Source organism: Neolamprologus brichardi, chromosome 4, assembly GCF_056152115.1.
Source record: "Neolamprologus brichardi isolate AB-2024 chromosome 4, ASM5615211v1, whole genome shotgun sequence".
Taxonomy (NCBI): domain Eukaryota; kingdom Metazoa; phylum Chordata; class Actinopteri; order Cichliformes; family Cichlidae; genus Neolamprologus; species Neolamprologus brichardi.
In genome coordinates, this window is record NC_142107.1 from 16,258,254 (window position 1) to 16,282,867 (window position 24,614).

Consider the following 24,614-nt stretch of genomic DNA (forward strand, 5'->3'; position numbering starts at 1 on the left):
GCAAAAAACCAGCAGGGTGCAGACATGAGCTTTCTATAAAAAATAACCTCTATCAAAATAATCTCTCTGATATTGAATTTAACAGTGAACTTTATATGGAGCAAATCACACTGCAATAAGCTCTCGCATATTCCAGTGTCGAGTTTTATATCTCCACGAGTAGTTCTATAAAGGAATAAAGATGAGCTTTTTTTCCCAACACAACTCCCTTAGATTAGGAAATCTGACGTTTCTAGCACTACTTGTGCACGGACAGAGGAAAAGTGGGTGTACACACTAGTTGTGCTGTGTGGCTCTGTAGTGCCTCAGCTCAGATGAGCTCACCCAGCCGATGCGCACATCGTAGTATCCTACCAATGTGAGAAGGCGTAAGGACGGCGAGCAGCATCCTGTAGTCAGTGGGAAGTGTGGATGCTTTGGTACAAAGGAAACCGAGTTTCTACTACGCAAAGTAAATAAAGGGACGCGTAAAGGATTGCGCGCCAAACTGCCTCATGTTGGAAAGATTTAGTGGCTTTGTAGGTTGCCTCCACCGATGGGAATCTACTCTTTTGTGGGAGACGGGACTGGACTTCGGGTTGAGCGGTTGAAGAGAAGAAGCGTACTTTAAACACTCTGTTTTTCATTGCCCTTTTCTTTTTCTTTTTCTCCTCTTCGCAAAATGCCAGGATTTCGTCCATCATACGCTGCCCAGTTCCAGTCAGGCTGCTAATTTGGAAGGACGCCAGACCTCCAGCCTCTCATATCTGCAAGTTCAGTCCAATAAATTGTGACATTGTCTGTCAGCCTTGGAATTAGAAATCGATACTCGAGAAAAGGGACGCATTGTTTTTCCTTCGGAATTTTTACGGTCTAGTTCCAGCTATCCTTGTAAATATGCGGTTTGGTTGGATTCGGGTGGTTTGGTCCAGCTTCACGCTTTTTTAGCTGGAGCAGCGTTGATAGTGACTGATTATTGCTGTTGAATTTGTCCATGCAAGACTCGGGGTGGAAACATGTCTGACCACTTCTTTGAGAGGATCATTGCTATCAGAGATGGCATTTTGGTCCAGCACTTCGGTTTTCACCTCTAAAGTGCCCCGGAAAATCTTATTCATGTTCACCCTCTCCCTGTCTGTCACCTACTTGTTCTATAGCTTGATGAGCTGCTACAACTCGCTGCAGTTCCCTCTGCAAGAGACCTATGTGTATCAGGGGAGGCTGGTGACAGAGGAGACAACTTTTGTGACATTGAGAGAGAAACTTTATTCCACTTCCCAGGGCTTTTCTGAATTCACCGAATCCGAGAGAACAACCCCGGTATCCATCGCGAAAGAACATGCCGAGGCCGAACAAAGGACAGTGGAGTGGATTAGGACTCAGCCGTCTCCAACTAAATCGGCGGCGGCGTATCATACCACTGCGCTGGAGAGGGAGCACCAGGAATTCAGCACCACGGACAGCGAACTCAGGGTGAACTGCACCTCGGATTACGGAGAGAAGAAACTTCCCCAAGCCATTATCATCGGGGTGAAGAAAGGGGGAACCAGAGCCCTGCTGGAGGCTCTCAGGGTGCACCCGGATGTCAGAGCAGTTGGAAATGAGCCACATTTCTTTGATAGGAACTACGAAAAGGGGCTTGACTGGTACAGGTGAGTTACCTTTTCAATCACGTGCAGTTGTTTGTAGAAGGTCACGCATATATATATATATATATATATATATATATATATATATATATATATATATATATATATATATATATATATGCTTCATTAGTTAATTAATATTTCCGTGTAGAAATGGCATGTATAGATGACCTGTGTATAGATGACATGTAATCCCATTCACGGAACATAATTTCAGCCTTCACGGCAAAACTTTTCCACTTGTCAATCTGCTCTTTCAGCTACATTAGCATACTTACGCTAAAATTACAAAGGAGAGCCTAAAAGGAAAAGCATCGCACTGTTATTCTCTATACCGATTTTTCGTACATACACACTGGAGACAACGGCATGCTGAAAGTGTCGGAAAAATCTAATAGAGCAGCTTTAGAGAGTGGTTGCTGTACCAGTAATACACATGATTTATGACATTTGTCTAAAACATGATGTTGTCCTTTAAAAGAATTCTTTTGAATTCTTTTCCTTCTCTACTACATGGGTTAAGTGAGTTCTATGACTTTTTATCAGACAAAAACGAGACGTGGTTTTACTGTTTTTATTTGAAGCTTCCCCTGGCTTTATCATAGGGTTTATAATGAAAACATATTTAATCCCATTAAAGACCCACAATAGTATTAAAAATAGCAAAGAGTTATACATTGTTCACCTGGTGTCTGCCATATACCAGTGGATGTGCTGTCACACAGGAGGTTAAAGGTTAGACAGGGGATCATCATCATATATTTTTAAGATTTTTAAGCTATTTATATCCATCTTATACAACATTTTATTTTTATTTTTACAATTTAGCTAATTTGTTTTGAAAGAGCCAATTTGGGCTCCATTCCTCTGCCTTTATCGACCAATAAAACTGAAACACACAACACTTTGGAGAAAAAAAAAGATTAAAGAAAGCCTATCATAAATAAACAATACATCGTTGATAAATTGTAAGAAATTTTCACATTTACATTTTGACTGTGAAAATATGTAGTTAAACATTTCTTAACTTTAGTTTTCCTTACAATTCTGTACACAGTCACACCCATGCACACAAAAGCGTTACCAGTTTTTAAAAAAAAGGGTCAGATTGTTTTTTTTTGTACGTATACTGCTTATTACATAAAGGTATCCCACAAATATTTAAATATATTTCAGTTTATATTTTGATTTTATGAGTCAAAACATAAAACCAATAAAATGAAACCATGAATTGCTGTAGCAACTGCTTTCTTTTATTGTCCTTCCATCTACTTGACTAATAGTACCATAAAAGCTTGATTTCTTGAAACACTCTTTGTTACCAGTACAACCAGTTCTCGGTTATGTGAGAATTATTTACACAACCTTTCATGTGTGGTAGTTGACATTCACTTTGACTCCAGGTTTATATGCCAGTGAAGAACCTGTTTATCACTAATGTGTTTATAGGAGGAAAAAAAAATCAATTTAGGAGTTCATTCATGGTCAGTTGGTCATGGCTCAGTTAGGCGTTGTTTTCACATAATGATGTTTGACCAGGGGAATTTTCTAATGGAGTCAATGAGCTGATGAGAATGACACTGACTCAAAGTCCCTTCTGTTCCTCTGTACATCTAAGTCTGTTACACTGGTGTTTGGGTTGTGGAACATCTGCTTTCATCTCACTGCGTAGACATGGGAGCTCTCAGGCTGTTCATTTATCCTGTGCTAATGCAAGCTGTTTCATTATGCTTACGGTGGAAGGCTCATTAGACAGGAGGATGACATGCTCACATAAATAATAATAAATGCACTTGTGTGTTTTAGGGCCCCTGGGCTAAATAATTCCTGAAGGGGCATTTCATTTTGAACATTCACCTCAAAATGACGCAAATAAACACGCAAGAAATATTTTACGTCGATGGATAGGCTTCATCGAGAAGGGTGTGATTTTGACTTGTTTCAATGGTCAAAGTGAATAGATATATGCTTTAATCATGAGTTGAGTCACCCTTTTGTCATTGATTTAAACATTAATTCAGGCAAAGTTTGTTTGTTTCTAAACACTAAATGATGTATTATATTGCCTCTCTCTTCCCTGTCGGTAATGCTCTGGCTAATGCGCACTTAATGGAAGTGAAATTATGATCACATACTAATGTTTGCAACAGTTTGACATTGCTGTAGTTGAATGAGACCAGTAATCTCACAAAATGGAATTCATAAATTTGGGCCTGTCTCACTAACACCTGCTCTGTATTTTGACAGCTATGATAGAAGATCTATAGGGAATATATCAGTCTGACGACATCCTATAAGTACATAATGAAATGCCTCGGCTTACTTTCTGACCATGTGTTTTTCTGCCGAGGGCTGGTATAAATACAAGATAACAGAGCGTTACGGTTTTCTACACATATCCTACAAATGTTGTTAAAGTGTCTTTAGAATGAATTGGGATTGTGTTTGTGTTTTTCTTGTTTTTGTTAACTACCTATGTCATATCATGGCATTGCACAGGTACATTTTACATTTACATATGTTTATGCATTTTGATATTTTTTCATGCAATTTTGTGAAATTAAAATACATTAAAAAAAATGCCAGGATCAGGAATGAAGGGTTTTTCTTGACACACAATGCATGTCTCTAGTTTAGTTTGGAAACACTGGTAGCACTAGCTTTTTTTGGTATATCATGCAAAAATGACAGATAAAATTCCAAGATTTTTCTCTGCGGTACCCATCTATGAATATAAGCTCTAGTAAACTCTTGCTACAGATGTTATCTTGTACACAGCCACTTTTTCTAGTATTTCAACTGTTATACAATGTTTCTTTACAACCACTCTTACAGAATAGGGCATGTTGTAAAACAAGGTCATATGCATAATTACATGAGTCTGTTGGAGGCACAATCTTGCTAACCCTAAGTAAGTTTTGAGGTTTGGATGTTTAACTGTGGAGTTTTAGGACTACAGTAATGGTAATTTACTTGTTGGGGCATAATGTTAACTTATGCCATACACGTAACTCGCTCTTGAGTATATTGCATTCAACACAGCAGGTTAAAGCATATGAAAACCATTATCTACTGACCAATAAACTCTGCTGGAAAGAAACATTATCATCCCAGGAAAATCTCTTGGACATCTATGTTCTGATAACAGATGATATATATATATATATATATATATATATATATATATTAGAATCAAATTAATCTCTGATCTTACATAAATCTGTGCTAATACATGTGTTTACATTACACCTAATAAACCAATTGTAATTGCTTCTAACACCCAAGCATAATAAAAACGCTCCATAAAGTCAAAGTAAGCAGGTCCAGATGTTTCACAAGGTTGGTTTAAACCTTTTAATAAACTGATCCGAAGAAAAAATATGTCCAGTGTCAATGACTGTTCGTGATTACTTTCTGGCTGTATCCCTTCCACAGGACAGATCATGTTGTAAATGTGTGGGGACATCTGCTTCTCCACGTCCCAAAAATAGCAGCTTCCAAGCTGAACTTCTTCATTGCAGAGTTTCCTTTGAATTCAAACTCGTAAATAATTAAAGAGCTAAGAGCAATGCAATAATGGCAACTGCTGTGCTGAACAAGTGATACATATCCGTTTTCAGGGAGCTGATCAAACACACGTGAAAGAGAAAAGATGCTTAACATACTCATCACTTTTATACATGTCACACTGTTCTGCATCAGTGCATGTAAACACCAGAGCTTATTAAAGCTATGTTCCTTAAAAAGAGCTGGCACAACATTTTTAATTGGAATGATTTCACTCAGAATGAAATGTAAAAAAAAAAACAAAACACATGGATATAATCACAGTCAAAGGGAGTCATAGGTTCTCAGCAGGAACATATTTTCTATTTTTTTTTTCCTGCTGGCTTCAAGCAGTTAAAGCAGTTATGTCATAAACAAAAGTGTAAAGCCTTGTGTATCTTGCCTTGATATTAGAATTTAGTAAGCCTTTCACTGGTTTCAGGTTTATTTTTAAACGTGAATTTGTTAGTTATAGGACCCTTTATCTTGACAGAAATGGCAGGGCTAAATAAGGCCCTGCCATTTCTTACACACAATAAGAATGCATCTAGGCAATGTAGTACTTTAATTGACAGACAATAGTCAGTTGTATCCATCCTCAGTGATATATTTTGCATTTATTCATTTAGAATGAAAATAGCTTTTTTTGTAGGAAATGTAAGGAATGCACTCATATAGACAAATGTATTGGACCATCTACTTATTACAGCTACAAAGCTGTGGCCTATGGCTAAGCAGCGGAGGAACTGAATTGAATAGTTATTGATCCAACTGCATAGACATAGTATAAAAATTGAATATAGCTACCATGATGTCACCTGTTGATGTCTGATATCCTGTTCTGAAGTCTTGAGATAAACACTTCTGTAATCGTGGTCAAGAAAAAGGGAGGGTCTCACAGTTGAACCATACACTTACTGGCTAATGACTTGTGATTTACATTTTGTTAGCCGATGAGCATGTCGTTTCGTAATCCTTAATCTCTAAACCACGGTTAGAGCAAATAAAACTTCCGTCCAAAATGAGTGACTGACCCTTCAAACTCCACATGAAAGTTTCTACATGGGTCTTCACAGAAAGCTAATTTCACATTGACTTCTATAGGTCCAGCTGTCTTTTTGCAGCCACAGTTATTGTCGTCAAGTGGCCGAGAAATAGAATAAATGTTTAATGCACTTCCACATTAGCTTCCGATGCAGAAGCTGCGTGCATGTATTTTATACTGTCCATGGACAGCAAAGCACTGGAGACACACTGTGCGCCTCAGTACTTGGTGATCCTGCTCTAAACTTTATGTCGTTTGCCATTTTGTGGCTAATTTGCATTGGTTCCTAAACACTTTCACTTTGTAATAATACCACTTACAGTTGATTGTGGAACATCTAGGAGGGAAAATCTTCCTGGAACTGACTTGTTGCAGCAGTGGCATCTTATTACAGCCAAACTCGATTCAGTGAACATTTTAAAATGAGGCATTCTTTCACAAATGCACATACAGGCAGACTGCATTGCTGTGTGGTTGATTTAGACACCTGTGGCACAGGGACTAAAAATACCTGAATGCTAAGATTAAGAGGTATGGCCCAAGACTTTTGTCCATATAGCGCATAGTTAGATTTAAAACAAAACTTGAGTTGATATTCCAAGTAGATAACCACTAGGGTTTGCTTACTCTTCATAGCTTTAGTGATGTAAGTGTTGAAGTATAGAAAATATATGTTGGTCAATCTACATTGAAAGGGAATACATTTTTATTTAATCTGATTAAACTAATAGGCTATGAATAAAAAAACACAGAAAAAAACACACTACATTAACAATGTGTTACCATGAAATCATTCACTATAGTGCCATAAAAAAGTCTGTAAATTATGGTAAATTTTTTTAAACTCTGTTTGTATGTATGGTGTACATAACCTAACCACTTAAATCTAAAATTACACATTAAAAAAAAGAAACAAAATTAACTTAATGCAGTTTTCTATGCATTTTCAATCACCAATTCCAGTATTTAGATCATATGGAGAGCTAAATACCTTCTGAAATATCTATCTAGTGTCCTATAGTCTATGTTTTAGCAAAACAATATAAAATACCGTATTTATAATGTAATGTATCATACTCTTAGATTGCTTAATTTGCATACAATTATACTAATTTATACTGGAGAAAAGTAACCCATTGCTAAAACCTTAGCAGCTGGAGAAACTTGAGGGATCAAAATGCAAAACTAAGCTTTTTTTTTTTTTTATAGAGAACTTGGAAGGAAAATGATAATTTCACACATTTTGTATATTTCAGAAGATTTTTTAACTTTCTGAAATGGTAACATAAGCATGCATTTCTTTTGCAAAAGATTTCTGACTGGATTTGAGGTTAAAGAAGTTTTTAGTTTTTTCAAGACTATAAAAGTTTAGTTTCAAACCCACCACATGTGATATTCCAATTAGGTTTCCAAGTTTAGTGTAGGCCTGGTATAAACCTCCATAGACAGTCCCAGATTGGGGACTGGTGCTGGGTTCTTGTTTTTAGCACTCTTGGATAGTTTCTCCAGTGTGTTTTGAGCTTACTTGAACAAGCAATTTGCAATGTAGTGCCATCATTACTGCTCACAGAGGACTTTCATCAGCCAATTGGCACTTTTAATGCTGCCTCTATTTCTGAGGAAAGAGGATAAGCCATCACCACAAGGATTTAACTTATCTGTTCTCTTGAGCTTGAGTCAACCTGGTGCAAACGCCCATGCTGGAAAAGGAAGTGTTAGATGCTTGGTGACCAACACAGCAACTGTTGACTCCAGCTCTGCCTGTGCTCACGCATACAGTACTTTAGTGGAAAAAAAATACGTGCATCATAAATTGTTCTAAAGAATTTAATTGATTACCAGTCATTCATTAAGATTTGTGTCTGATGTGGGTAAACACTCAGCAGGAATTCACTTTACACTGATTTAATGAGCACCTATTAGAGAGGTTGACTGTTTGGTATTTTCGTCACTTTTGCAAAATGTCAAACAATGGTGTTTACATTATTGTTAACTAATAGGGTTTGTGAGGGGTGAGAAGCACAGCAAGAGTCTATAAAGAAAAAAAGGATGCTAAACTGCTGTCAAAAAAGCTTCAAAAAGTCATGTATCAGTAAACAAGGCAGAAAACTATCCATTTTTGGACTCACAAATGGTAAATGGACTAGTACTTACATGGTGCCTTTCTACTCAGTTGAGCACTCAGAGCTCTTTCTACAAAATCTGGGGTTCAATATCTTGCCCAAGGTTTTTTTGGCACGTGAACTAGAGATCAGTCCGCTGACCTTCCAATTGTTCAATGACCTCCTGTACCACCTGACCCACAGCTGTCTGATTTTTAATATGCTTCTATTTTAAAGATAGTTAAAATATTAAATTTCAAAATAGAAAAGATATATTTTTCCAAACTCTTTAACATCTAAGGTGCATAGAATATTAATACTAGGAGTATCTGCCTACTACACAGTGGAAAAAAAACCACAATTTTGGAACATGTCAGATTGTCCATTTCAGATTAATTCTATTTGAAAAGCATGTGTATCCAGATCAAATAATACAGCAGAGAGCACGAGGTTTCTCATCTATTGAGGCTCAGTGTAATTCTGTTCCACACTGATGAATACACTGCAAAGTCAGTAGTTAGATTACTCTTTTCACAAATCAGAATAGCTTTCTGCCTGCAAAAAAGAACATCATATGGAGCAATTATGTTGTGTATTATGTGATAAATATGTAATTAAATAATGTTAAATGTTGAAGCCAGAATGCAATTTGCGAGCAATTCCAAGATTCAAGGTAATTAAAAGTGAAATGCACACCAGTTCTGCCTGCAGACTCATATTAAATTTGTGCAGCCTATCTGTATTATGTATAAAGGTGAACATTCGATAAGAGTCTGCTGTACAGAGAACATCAACAGAGTAGATTCAAGCCAAATCCTATGTGAAATTCATCAAAAATCAATATGACTCTGAAACAAAGATGCTGGGTAAATTTCAAGTAGCTCTGTCTCTGTGTGCTAGTACATGCACCTCATGAGTACATGTGCTGTGTTTTACCTTCCATATGTTTGGATAAACTGTTACATATTGAGTTTTCTTTGTAACTCTGGATATCAAATTTGTCAGAGTGACCTACTTCACAGGGGGTAGGGTTATTCATTCATTAACAATAAAAAATATATATTCAAATTTCATTCAAATTTTATCCAAATAAAGGTTACAAATAAGAATCAAAAACAAAATGTTATTTATTCTTTTTAATTTCCCAATAAAAACATACACATTTCCTTCAGCTTTGCGCCAATTTTTTCCTCTGAATGTGTTTGCTCAGTCTGCAGTGGCTCTATGCCCCACCAGTGGGCTCTGCCTCACATTATTTTTTAAACAGCTAGAAATCCATTTCCTGAAAAGTATGAAGCTGTTCTATGAAATGTGTCCAAAAGTAAGACTTATTGACCCATAAATAATAAAATAATGTAATACAACATACTTTAGATGTGAGGTACAGATAAACACAAATTGATTAAGTTGAATACTGCAATACACAATAAAAGAATCCTTGTATATGCCAGTTAATGGTTTTCCTCACAGTCCCACTCACAAAATCTTATCTTTCTTCATGTGGTGCTTTTTCCATTGTTATACCTCTCTGACCTGTCTTCCCCATGTGATGTTTTTGTGTAATGTATGTATGGTCGGAGGGTAAGATGGCGCCGCCATTGCGTGCAATAGGTCGGCAGCCTTAACATGAAATTTCCCACTTGTGGGACTAATAAAGGTATCTTATCTTATTTTATCTTATCTTAAAATAACTAATCAAAATATAGAATGTATCCTTTAGTCATATGGGAAAATATTGGAAAAATGTAATTCAACATTCAACTGTGAAGATAATTACATATAAATAAAACTTGTAAATTAAAAGAAAGTTCATGAAAATTACAAATGATGACATGAGTGGATCAACAGCTCAACACAGGTCTGCATGACTGTAATGTTTAAATATATTTAACCATAAGATAAACTGGTTACCGGTGAGCCAGAACCAACATTTTTCCGAGATTTGGAAGCTGTAATATGTCTGTGTTATTAAAATGACACTTTGCAATAAAAGCTAAAGAGACATACCCATAAATCTTTGGGAGATGGCCCTACCTTACCATCTCTGTGCTAAAAAAAAAAACAAATCAGCATAGCTTTCAACTCTATAATTGTCCCAGCAGATGTAAGTTTTATTCCAAGAAATTTGAAAACTATTTTTGTTCAGCATCACTATGCATCACACTTAAATGTACTTGCTAAGTTCCATCCTTCTAAATCCAAGATTAATGTCGTGAAGATTCATGTTTCAGTCCAAATTATAATATTTTTCAGAACTTAATGTAGCTTCTGGTGCCTAAACCTAAACAAGTGAAAGTGCAAAATGAAATTCTGTCAAACAAGGTAACTAAACGACCACCACTCCAAAATCCAAATTCACACTTTGCTGCACAGGACAGGTACTTTAGCATCCTCCATTAATCGATTAATTATTTTACTTACTATAAGGTTTAAAATGAATGAGGTTTTCAACTTTTACAAACTTCTCATAAGAAATGCACTATAACCATTGAATCCTACACAGCTACATCCCTTTACCTCATCCAAGGTCATACAATAGAGTACGTTCAGTCCTCACCATATCTTATCAAAGAAACACATCTATTTTTTGCACTGCACTGTGAAAAAAATCATTTTCTTTTAAATATTAAACTCAGTGGAAGAAGTGTCAGTGTACAATGTCTGATTTAGCTGCTGCGGCACGTCAAAGGAACAGAGTGTAACGCAGAATAGGCATTGGTGTACCTGCAACCTTTGGTCATAAGACAGGATTCGAAACAGGAGGTGTGTAATCGAGATGTGAATCCATGGCCAAGCAAAGCAGCAGAAAGTCTAAATCCCGCATTTATCCCTTGTTTAGACCTGCTTTCCTTCTCTCAGCTGCTCCTAGGGCAGCTTAGCCCCTGACTCTTGCCACCTGACTGGGAGCCCATGACTCCACTCAGTGGGGAGATGGGAAAGAGCACGGTGGGCCAGATCCCGGAGTAGGCAGGATGCCATCCATTCCAGCTGGGCCTGTGTGCTGCTGCAATGCTTCCCTCTCCTACGCATTCCCAACATGGCATAATCTGCCTACGCCCGATAAGACAGTGCCAAGACTCGCAAGGACGCACCTCTGAGTGCTCCAGTGCCAGTACTGCAGTTGTAGAATTCAACTTTTTAATTAGCAGCATACCCCTGTGCTGTAAAGACAGAGGACTGCTTCACTCAGGTCTTTCTCAGTGCCCACCCTCTTTCCACTTGATTAAACTCTCAAGGATCACAGAGCTCTGAGGTACCAGTTACCACAGGAGCAATCATGTTTATTTCTTGTTTCAGAATCTCTTCAGATCCTGCATAGCTCAGAAAATTTGCTCTTTGGATTCTAAAAACGGAAAGAGCAGCCTTTTCTTTTTTGTCTCTCTAATACACAATAATGTATAGGTCTACAACACTTCAGTTTTAATCTATCTTGTTGAACCAACAAAGCGATGAAGTCATTCTTTTTGTATTGGAAATGACTTCTTATTGCAACAAGACAATCCTTGGTAATTTATAAATATGCTGCTGACTATAAGAGTGTAAAGGTAGAGTACCAGCAAGTAACTGTGCAATCTCTCTCTTAATCTGTGTGTGTGTGTGTGTGTGTGTGTGTAAGGGGGTGGTGGTGGTGGTGGGGGGGTTATATTCAGTGTTAATTGAATAGGCTCAAAGTGGTAGTGTTAATGCTAGCTAATTTTAATAAACGACACTGACAAATGCAAAACTAGGGTGGCACTGGGATTGTTTTAGGGTGGTACATGCCACCCCATGCCACCACATTAGATCTGCCCCTGCTCCTGTTACCTTTGAGCTGAACAGAGCTAGAGTGAAAATTGTGTATGCTCCGATGGGCTTTGTGTCGTTAATGTTCGCTAACTAAATGCGGTGTTCTAAAAGCAAAACACACGTCTTGCTGTTATTGTGTGATTTTATTGTATCATCAGGTTGTGAATTACTTAACCTCGGGTGAGACCTCTGAATTTCAACAAGAACAGGCACTAAGCTGCAACTATTCCGAATTGCTAATTAGTACGACTATTTCAACATGATTCTCTGGTGTCATATTTTCTGCAGCAAATATTCTAATACAGTGGATAAACACATACTGTACATACCTCGGTGTAGAATTACCTTTCAAGAGGTTTTTTTTTCCTCTGGTGATTTGTTTTGACTGAATAGAGGCTTCTTTTATTCCAGGACAACAGATAGGCTTGATCTTATTCTAGCCATCTGTAATGTGTCATGGGAATTATGGAAGAAGTAATAGCGCTTCATCTTTTCTGCATATAGAAGAAGGGGGAAAAAAACTCTTCAGCAGTTAATGGGTATAGCCAATTTCATCCTGCCTTTGCTTCTGTTCAGAATTCATGCACATACCTCCTCCTCTTTTACACACACATTTGTCTCTTTCTCTTGCTCTGCTGTAGCTACACTCCAGTGCTTTCAAGTGGAAGTCTATTTTACTTATGGTTAGATTTTAATTCTCCATTTTTTCCCCTTCCACTGCTATGAAGTGGCCCCGGGTTATGGTTTGCCATAAAGGCTCATATCCACTTTTTTGTGTCCATCAAAACAGCTAGATACAATTCGCAGCAGTCTTCTCCTCTGTTGTTGCTGGGATAGAAGGAAGGACTTGGGCTTGTGTGTTTGTTCCGCAACATGGACAGATTGTCTGAAAATGAAAGACATAGCTTCATCTGTTAAATTATTTATTTTGGACTGAAAATAAAGTATAAGCTGAAGTCATTTTATGCTCAAAGGGATTCATTTCTCCCAAAAGATTATTTGCATGCGACAGAATTGCCGTGATATGCTTCTAGTCTGGAGGAACAATGACTCTGTTCGGCAGAATGCTGGTTTACAGACGTCTTTAAATCTCTGCAAATAAGACTACCTTTGGGACAAATACGCATGTCAATCATACTTGTCAGGATTCCAATTTTCCTTTCCACATCTCCTGAAGCACTTTTGCTGCTCACGCTCCTTATTGGCTGCGAGCGATATGGTCTCAAGACACAAGCTGATGCATTTGTTCAGTCAAAGGGAAAACCTTGACAGGAATGGACATAGAGCCAAGATACAGGAACCGCTGGAGATATGTTTCAAGCATGTGTCTATGGAAACTGATGGGTTCTTTTGTATTATAGGCTGAGGGATGAATAGAAGGAAAGTGCATATGACGGTAAACGCAACGCATTAGGTGTTTGCTACAATGCATTAAATATCTTAACACAAAAATTGGCCTGTTTGCTAAACATAGATGTCATAATTTTTAGAAACCATTTTTTCCCCACTAATTACTATTTTTGGTATTTTATGGGAATGAAAAATGACCGTTTCTAGGGGTGGTCCTTAGAGTCAAATGCTCCTCATAACATCTACAGTTCAGCAACGACCTGACAGACTTAATTCAATTATGGCTGTGTGATGTGTTGAGACTCCGGAGGTGTGAGCTAATTCCTCTGTTTACACCCCTGAGTCACTGTCACAAACAAAGACAAACACATTCATTGGCTTCCAGGATCTTGTTTGCTGTGATTGTCCCACCGCCTTTGAAGTTTCTCATCGCTTTATGTTGTTTACTTATTCATGCTCTTTCTTTCCCTCAAATCACCATGGGGTATTCCGTTAGACGAATTTTAGCACAGTGTGAAACAAAGTATGAGCCGAGTATTAGATGTGTAAACTGCTCTCAACACACTTCGTACATACAGTCAAGATGTTGCTATGCTGGATTGAATAGTGAGAGAATATTCTCACTATTATTTTGATTTCATAACTTGGTTGAAATATATTGCTGATGCAGTGTGTGTTTGGTATATTGGAAGTCATTAACACAAGCTGTGGCATTTGCCAAACTCCTTTGAGACTTGGATTAAGCCAGTGGAATGCAAAAGGAGGCTTTTAGGGATTATGCTAATTGCTAATTGCTATATCAGGAGGTGATTGTTTTTCCTGGGTAATTTGGATTATTGGTAATAGAGATTTAGGAGAAAGTTGACGAGTTCTGCTTTTCTAATAAGGCTCTTACCTGCTCTCAACCATAAAACCAACTCTTCTCTTGCAGAATCTGTGACATGTATTTGTATCATTTCTATGATTAATAATATAAACAGCAAAGCTGGTGACAATTTATATAACTGAATATTTTGGTTCCAACAGAATGTTTTAATCACAGCATAATATATTGTGTCTAATTGGAGTAAGGGTGTTTTTGTTTGTCTATAAAGAACATATTGTTCATCCTTTTTTATTTAATTTTGTCTAATTTGATACAAACTATGGCCTGTTATTCTTTATTATTGCAAAACAAAACAGAATATGGATAGTACCTTTTTACACCTAGACTACTGTCAACAACACAGAGCACAAAAAAACCAAAACAAAACAAAAAACGCTCAACACTCGTGTATAAATAAGAGTTAAGAAAAGGGAACGTTTACTAAAGAGATAAAAAGTCAATTTCTTTTATTTATTTCATGGAGTAATACCTTCTTTTGTGCAAATTAGTAGCTAAAGTAAGAGCTTGGTTTCAGGGGTGTACGGGGAGCACAAAACATTAGGGGAAAGAACCCTAGTTTATTTTTTTTTAAATTTTGTTTATAATGAAGCCCATACAGCCGATAGAAGTTCTTCAGTATGTGTTGATACAAGTCAAATCAGGTGCTAACTTATTATGCTTATGTTTCTGTATTATTTTGTTTTATTATGTTTTTATATAAACTGAAAGAAACTATCTAACTTGTTCGTATTAAAATCAACAAATAGAAAATATGCTGTCACTGTCTCCTAATCAGAGACATTTTTCCTTTGTTTACTTTTGTTTTCCTGAGAGATTTAGTAGTCAGACACAGACAGAATTGCAAAATAAAAACGGAGGCTTATAAAGATATCTAAATGTTGGTCATTGTTTTATGGCTTCAGGACATTTGTTGCCTAAACCTAACAACACAAGTGTCCTTTAAAATATCATATTCTTAGTGAACACTGGACTAAATGAATAGACTCTGCAACTAGTAAGATGAAGTGAGCGTTGCTTGCTCTCAGAGCCATGCAGTTCTGCACTGTCTATGATGAACTGTATACAGTTTACTTACAACAAAAGTATACAGCTTGCCGGCATTAGTCAAAGCCAGTCCATATGAATATTTTGTCTCATGAGAGAATATTTTTGTTGGAAAAAAAAAGTATTCTGTGAGTTTATAGCGCTATATAGTTATTCAGTTATTTTGTAACGTGGGAATGATTCCGCTTAAAAAAAGGCGAAGCTCTGGGAAGCTCAATTAGAACAGTGAAAGAAATGAACTCATTTTATATTTGTAGCTGTGAAATTAGATCAAAACGATAAACTGTGAAATGTGAATGTGAGCTAACCTGTTTGAACTACTTTTTCACCTTGTACTGTGTGATATTGCACTCAAAAATAATCACTGGAATGTGTTTTAATTGTATACATATTTTCCCTATATTTGGATTTCACAGAATGTCTCATACTGGTCCAAAACAAGCAAACACAACACATTTTAACGGCATAAAAAAATAAGGCTTAATGACTCATTTTAAATACATAACACATTTTTAATATGTAAACACACTGAGTTTATATTTATAATTTATTTATAAAGGTAACAATAACAGTGCACATGTTTTAGCACTTATTCACGTATTCATTAAGGGTTCATTTTAGAATTTATCAGCCATAAAAACCTATTCGTCCAAACTGTGATGAAGATTCATAACGCCTATGTTACACTGAGCTTGCACTAGTAAGATAAGAATAAGAACTTCTCTGCTTTCAAAAGACAAAGACCAAGTAAACCCTTTCCATCCTTCATTTATTAATAGACTGTTATTAAACTGCTCATTGGCTGACACTTAATGGCTCATTTTAGCCCTTTTATTGCTTTTATTTGAAAGAATATATTTATGACTTTTAATATAAAGAATCACTATTTTTATCTTTCAATATAGTCGAGAGTGCTTTGCTATTTCAAAGGCTTTAAATTATTGGATTTGACTGTACTGCTTCTGATTAGTAAGACACTGACCTCTTTAAAAAAGAAGAAAAAAAAAGGCATGTCTATTTAGGCGCTTAACAAATACCAAATGGTGGGTACCTCATCCTCACTGCCAGCTGGTCAATTCTGTGAGAGTGCAGTGAAGCACACCTCCATATATGACGCTTTTTAATTTGTCATTTCAACCCTCACATGAGAGACTACAGGTCAGATCCCACATGGCGTGGGTGATATATAAATAATTTTTTACACATTACTTGTTGTTTTCTTTTTAAAGTAAAACATTATTTTATGTAACTACTCACATGAGAAAGTAATTGGCTACATTACTTGTTATATTGTTTTCTAGTTACTTGTTGTAGCAAAACTTGAAATGTATTGTTACATAATTAACAGTTAACAATATAAACCTTAGGCCCCATTCCTATACACTGACATCAGTCCCTATCCTAATGATCATGTACATGTGATCTTTTTTTTAGCATTTAAGAGTAAAGACAAGGCCATCAACACAAAGTAAAACTGAAAACGAGCTCAGAGACTTCAGTTATTGCCGCTGGGATTCTACTGAAACATACACAGGTAGAAATGGAGGCTGCAATGCTAGAAGGGTGGCTGGTCATCACTCTCTTTGTTACCTACTGAAGATCAGACTCTGGTACTGGTCTGGGACTGGCAGACACTCAGCCTTAGCAAAACTCTGGGTACTTCACAAGCTTTGTGTTGCTTACTAGGAGCCAGTGTTGTGCTGTCTGTGTAATGCAGTTGCTACTGTTCTGCTTGCAGTTGGCACCACTCTTGCCATTTTATGTTATTGTAACATAAGTGTGCTGGTAAAAAGGCATATTTGATTTTTTTTTCTGTCCATTCATTTAGATAATCGATGAACCTTTGATAGAATAGGAACATAATTTTAGCTGTAATGTGATTACTGAATTTAGTAAATCAATGCATAAAATGACATTATGTTACCAAAACATGTTATGCAGTTACAATAATATATTTTTTGTAACGTATTACACCGACCATTGGTCATTTGTATACTTTATTTGGTATTACTTTTGCTTTTCAGTCGTTCTCTTTAGCCCCTCTTTGGCCTGTATCTGTAACACATTGTCCTTTCAGTATAGGAACAACCTGCACATCAATATCCGTGAAGAATTTGTGTGACCGGCTTTAATTTTAGCTGTATAGTTCAGACTATGGAGGCCTTCAAAGGGATATTCCCATCTTTGATTGGACATCCAGAAAAGCTCTAAATTATACATCCCATACATTCTGAAGTCTTTATGCACAATTTTACTGTTTTTCTAGAGAATTTATGACTAGTTTTTATATATAGGTTCCCTTATACCTTGTTGTGTTATGCCAGTTGGGATGTAGAGGATAAATTATTCTGTTGCAAGTTTGAAAAAAAATTGGATTTTAGGTATGTGGCTTCAGATAATGCCATTGTTTCCAAAATATACTTCATGCCAGAACCTACAAAGATGCTGTTGCATTGTTGAAAGTCCTACAACTTGATCAAAATCAGCAAGACTAAATTGGCTGCTAGCTCAAATGGCCTTTATAGCCTCTGAGGAAAATAAAATACTGACTAACGCCTTTAAAGCTTGATGAGCTTTTAACATTAGATTGCAGTGACTGACACCTTACTATTCAATCAGTATCCACAATTTTGAAGGTGTTTTATTTGAATAATATCTCGGGGAAAAAAACCCAGAAAAACACTTCACACAAGCCAAGAGCCTTAAGCAGATTTGTGAGTAAAGTAGTGAGGGATCCAACAAGGTCAGCCTGGTATCAGGCAACAGAGGATGAATAACAAGTCAAGATATTTTACATGTTTTTACTACTGATTTTTTGCTTTTTGCATGTCTTTCACACCGTGATTGGCAACCTCACCCTGACCCTAACCCTAACCTTTTCACATGCAGAGTTAAAATATGCGTTATTAATTTACGCGATATGAAAGAATCTTTGACTTTAAAATATGTGCCGCACGAATCTCCCAACAGTCAATTTCTACTTATTAATTCAACTTATTTATTTTATGTCTATCTGACAAAAACATGCAAACTAACTACTAACTGGTTTTTGAATAAGCACATATGTACTTTTAAGCAACTGCAGAATACATTGATGCTGTGGCGTGCAGCAAACATTTTGTCTTAATTGATGTTAGTAACAAACAAGGACATGCCTTCCATCTTTTGTTTCAAGGTCACTTTGTCATTACAGTCTTAAGCTGTGTCCCCTGGTCTTTATAAAGGACCAACTTACCATGAAAGACTATCTGAGCCGAGGTGAGAAGGTGGCTGCTGTAACTAATGGGTTTATTTAATTTAATTTATTGCTCTGGCTGAGGCATCATATGAGACATGCTGGTCACTGTAAGATTGAGAGTTTTTTCCATGAAAGAAAGAGAGATTAACCCTCTTTTCAAAAGGCCAGAATACACTCTCATGTCATGCTGTAATTTTTTTTTTGGCTAGATAGCTGGATGTATAAATCCGCAGAACTAAATGAATATAGGTTTGTGGTGAAATAGGGTTCTCAAGCGTATTTTGTACAAGCCTTCTAATCAGCGTCACACTGGGGCCATGCATGCTGGGCTGGGAATCTGTAATAAATGAGGGCTTTGTCAACATGTCCACTGTTGGATGATGTGAAGTTGCGTCTTTTGATTTCAGTGTGTAAACTGAAAGGCACTTCAGCATATTTTTTACAAGTAAATGTTTAGCATTCACTGCTATCTTTTTCATCTGTTAGGTATTTCTATGGATTGAGGAAGGCATTCTCTTTTTTTTTTGCCTTGGGCGTATTAAAATAATTAATCTATCCTTAATACCATTATGGTGGCTACATGTCAGACCAGATCTCCCTCTTAACACATTGTCTCCAATTAACATTTTCCAAATTTCTGATACAATCTGCAGAATACAAATGAAGCAGTACTAACAGCTGCTAGCTCTGTGTTGTCTCTGCCCTGTGCAAATAGGGTTTTTTTTTTTCCTAATCGGTTTTGTAGTACACCTCATTTTTACAGGAATAAACATGCATGCTCTGCACACTGGGTAAACTCAACAAAGGCTTCGGGGTTTAGAAAATTAATGTGCCATGATAATTAGTTAAGCAATGGAGCAATGCCAGAGGAAGGGATTTCACACCTTGAGTCTAATAATATATACCATAATTCTCCCTGGTTGTAATGTGCATATGTTTCTTCATGTTATTTCATGGTGTCAGTGTTTAGTGATCATCTCTTACCAAGAGAGCATTTTTTAAAAAAAAAACACATCTTTGTATGTGAGAATATTTTAATCCGTATCTAATAATGTTTGGATGTCATTAACAAATGTTATTGTTATACTTCATATATATGTATTCTATTTGGGGTGTCTGTATTTATATTTTTTGGAACATCTAAACTCAAAACAAATCATATGAAAGTGTAAAATGCTAAAACATCTAGTAACAGAATGTTCAATACACAGCACATTTTCAATGTAAAACTATTTGTGATCTCATGGACAACACTGAATACAACTCCAAGGACACAAACCAATACCTCTTTCTATCCTGCTAGCTAGTTGATTGCATGTAATTTCCCTCACCTGGCATTCCAGGTGTAAAACACTTCCTGATTACATCTTCAAAGTGAAAACCAGCAGGCCTTTAGGTGCAGAGGGCTTGGAAAGAGAAGTACTGCCTTAAACACTCAGCTACTTCCAGAACCATCAACTCTAATTACTATCGTCCATGCCAGTGAATGTTTTTCTTTTAAAAATGTCACTTAGTATTAGATTTTTTTATATAAATGAAAGACCAATTTTAATTTATTTTATTGAGACTTGTCATTCTTTACTTCACAGAGAAATGTCTGTAGAGGTGCAGTGGCAAATTATTCAAATGGATAATGAGACAGTGGGTTGCACAGACACTTTGACATCAGACAGGCTTTGCCCCCTGCCCTGTGTAAGTGCTAAACCACAGAGGCAGGCACAGGTCTTTTTCTCCATAAAATCTTTGCTTTTTGTTTCCTTAGTTTTTTTTTCTCTTTCATTTGACTTTTGAAAGCTCTAACACTGAAAAGCACAACAATGTCCACCGCATGTTCTGCCAGTTTTTGAAAGTTGCCAGAGAAATCGTGCAGTGAAAATGAATGTAATCGCCAAACCTCCCATTGTTTTGATACCATTTAAAAAGAAGAACAAAAAAAGTTAGGTCTCAGAGCTGTGAACATGTAAAAGAAAATCACAGCCAAGTTCTGTAATTAGGTCTGTTTGCGTTCGCTATGCTTTTTTGTGTCTTTGTATGCCTATATCCTGCAGTTCATGTGTGAACCAAGAGTGAAATCTGACATATTACACATATTATTGACTTCTTTTTAGCAAACACCTTTATACCAAACAACAACAATATTTAAATCACCAATGTTCTTTTGGGCAGGTCCTTCATGTGCATTTAGAACATCTCAGATCCACCAAGTGGGACTTCTGGAGTTATCTGTGGTCAAACATGAGTACTTTGAATCTATTTTGATTCTGGTTATGGTTATGTTGCGTTGTGGGCTTCCACATGAAGCACTAGATCAGTCTTGTTCCAATACTAGGATTTGAGGCCAGGCAAATGCCCTGAAGTCTTTGTCATGTTACTAAAGCCATTCTGCAAAGCTTTTGTAGTGAAGTTGCATACATTGTCTTGTAGGGGAGGCCACATGGTCCAGTAGCACCGTTGAATTAAAATTAGTATATCTAAATTTTCTTTACACACCTTACATACAATTTTGATTCAACTTCAAAATATTTTGGCCATGAAAGACAAAGAACTGTTTGGCCAGAGGGAGGTTAACCTCTTTGACCAAAGATAAGACTATATGTTAGATATTATGATCAGTTTTGCCCCCATAATTCAGACAAAAAGATTCAGTGCACTTCTCCTGTTTGAATATTTTGGATATTGCTGAGGTGAATGATTGTGTATCAATGCCCACTCTTGATCTTGATGTGGCTGAGAGGGCTTATGCCAATGCAGAACAGTTGTGGTCATAAGTCATAGACTTATTTGTAGTTAGTTCAGGAAGTGTATAGGTTAGTTTGCCAAGTCAGAATCTTGGGTGATTACTTTACTGAGCAGTAGCTGGTTTTCTAACCCTGATCCTGTTGTTTCCAATGCCCTTCTGAGCTTTGTTCACGCTCTAATCCCTGTGTTTACTCAGTGTTGCTTCCTGTGTTACTTAACAGAAGCCGTCATGTTGTGGAGTGGCAGGCTATCACTCAGTATGTTGAAGGTGTTGTACCTTTGTGAGGATTCTTCATGGAAAAAACATGGTCTTTCTTAGCCAGGCTGGGTGGGAAAGCACACTTCCTTGTGCTGCCAGGTGATCATGTCACCTTCTTCAGCCAGCAGGAGTGGATCATGTTAGGTCCTGTTGCTGCCCAGCTCTTCATGCCAGGCTATTTATTTTCTTGGCCTCTGCTTCTCTTCTGTGTCCCACTAGCCTAACAGCCAGAGCTGTGAGACTTTTGTTTGGTGAATTCTAAAGCCTTGTATTTCTACTATTTCTTTTCCATCTAGCACTTGTATATCACAGCATCCTAATGAATGAGTAACATCTTTTCGGGCTTTCTCGATCCCAGCTTTCAACCTGTTAAAGATCCATAATTTATATTGCAATGGTATGGCTGAGTTAATTAGCTTTCATGATTGTGATAGTGGGTTTTATTAGTTTTGTGGAACAGTTCGAGCATTGATTTTTTTTTTTTTTTGTAAGTTTTGCCACATATTTCACACTTGATCCAGTGAATGTATTTGTCATAATTGATGGTGGTGTATCATCATGTTCTTTAACACTGTTCTCCTATATCAGTGTCACCTTATGATCTCCATACTGTTCAGTGGGGACATTACAAGCTCCAGCTGTAGTAGTAACATCCTTCTATGAGGTTCCGAGTCAGAGAGATGTAAAGCTGGTCATTTTTTTTTTTTTTTTTCCTAGTGGATATTTTTATACCTGCCAATTTTTTGCGAACAGGTGGACTCATCCACAGACACTCTATGTTATAATTCACTAACTACCCTTTGGATCGACTTCAAGCACACTTCGAAGAACTAAGAAAAGTGAAATCTGAAGGCATCTGTGTCTGTGTTGATAGCCAAGTATTACCAAAGGTTTTCACTGATTGGAATTCAAAACTCATTCAGAACTCATTCCATTTCAATACTAAATTAAAAAACAAACAAACAGACAAACAAAAGATGGTTACTATAGTTATATTATACTCTATGGTAAATGGAGTGATGTCCAGTTTTAATTTTAATAACTACCTAGACTGTGCCTGTCTAATATCTTAATAGTTTACTTTAATTTGTTATAATTTAATGTGATTGAAATATCTGAAACATTGCTGACTGTCTTAGCAAGATGTAACTTGTTCAGCAAGCTTAACAAGCATTTCAGATTAATTAGATTCTCTTCACGCTGGCACTGCTATGCAACAGTCCTACTTATTGTAACCAAGACCTTGTATGATTTTATAACTGAGGAATTTCATAAAGCTGCTGTTTTAAGCTGCTGTGTTCATCACCATAACATCAAATTTAAATATTTTGGTTTATGAAGCCTGCCAATTAAACTGAGTTCAGTTTTATTTAGAAATGATGATAACTGCCACCTCAAGGCACTTTATTTCATAGGGGAAAGACACTGGGATATTAGAGGGAAAACTCCAACAATTGGATGACCCCCTCTGAGTAAGCACTTAGTGACAATGGGAAGAAAAAAAACTGTTTAACAGGAAGAAACTAGGCTCAGGGAGGGGCATCTCTCTGACAAATTGGAGGTAAGGGAAAACAGAAGAGAGCAGAGGTAGATAGGACAAAGTTAAGACATGGGAGGGAACTAGGGTTTAAAATTAATTAAAATAGATGCAACAGTGGTGTATAAATGCATAGACAGTGAAAAAGAGTGAAGAAAAAAATGCTTGCATCATGACAATCCCCAGCAGTCTTAAGCCTATTGCAACATAACAAAGGTATTGGTTTAGCATCACCTGATCCAAACATAACTACAAGCTTCATCAAAATTCAAAGTTTTAAGGCTATTCTTAATACAATATGGTACTAAGAGTTCTTAAGATATGATAGGTCAAGACCTTATAAGTGACAAGTAGGCTTTTAAATTAAATCTGGATTTACAGGTAGCTAGTAAAGAAAAGCTAATATGGGAGAAATGTGGTTTCCCTTTCTACTCCCTGTCTGAACTCTTATAGTCCTTTTCCACTAGTACCTAGTCGGCTAGTTACGCCTTGGCTTGGTTTTTAGGGTTTTCCTTTAGGTACCTGGCACCAGGTACTTTTTCGTACCTACTCAGCTTGGGTTCTAAGCAGGATCTCAAAATGTGAAGTCAACAGACTGCATGCCACCGATTGGCTAGTCACTGGTGCTACTTGATGAGTTATGATAGCATCTCCTTCATGAAAATCAAAGTAGGTACTAGTAGAAAAGGGTGATTACTAGGGCTGCACGATTTTGCATAAAATGAGAATCACAATTTTTTTGGCTTAGAATTGAGATCACGATTCTCTCACGATTTTCTTTTCCAATATAAATATTTATTGCACTTATTAACTGCACATCAACTTCGTAACAGTTGAGACTGAACATAAAAACAATAAATAAACATGAAAACAACAAATGTCACGTTTTGTGGTTGCAAAATGTTGTACTGCTTGAAATTCCGTCTCCACCGTTGCTCGACACTGCGTGTCTAGAGCAGGTAGTGCAACAATAGAAAAATAGTTGCGGGACTGCACTGTGTAGCGTTTGTCTAGGGTGTTGATCATTTTCCTAAATCCCTCGTTTTGCACAGTGTTGATGGAAGCCATATCTTTGGTCAGGTGATAAGTAATAGCCTCCGTAATTTCTTTGTGCCTGCGGGAGTTCGACGTGTATAGGGAAGCGCTGTATAAGGTTCCCCTTATTGGTGTTTGGGTGGTTGACCGGGACGGATTTTCTCCTGTCACTTTCTTGTCATCCCTGACGTGCTCTCCGTTGTTTTTTCCCTGCTAATTTTAGCATCACACGGCACAGCTTCTGTATCACGTGGTATAAGGCTCCGCCCTTGTCATTTGTTGAGCAGGAAGAGTGAGCGCTTGTTTTCATGCAGATTACGTCCCGGATTAAAATGCGGTACAATCGTCATCGTCTTTTTTTTTTTTTTTTTTTTTAAATCGTTGTCATTTGGAAATGAGATCGCACATAAGTATGAATC

General features: G+C 36.9%; 1 protein-coding gene across 1 annotated transcript in view; it reads left to right on the forward strand.

Annotated features, from left to right (window-relative positions):
• Positions 1-341: 341 nt before the first annotated feature.
• hs3st4 (heparan sulfate (glucosamine) 3-O-sulfotransferase 4) overlaps positions 342-24,614 on the forward strand; it is an 87,748-nt gene continuing 63,475 nt past the window's right edge. The window contains exon 1 of the mRNA XM_006798169.3: positions 342-1,631. Coding sequence (XP_006798232.1) covers positions 1,036-1,631 — 596 coding nt within the window. The 5' untranslated portion in view covers positions 342-1,035. The remainder of the gene's footprint in view (positions 1,632-24,614) is intronic.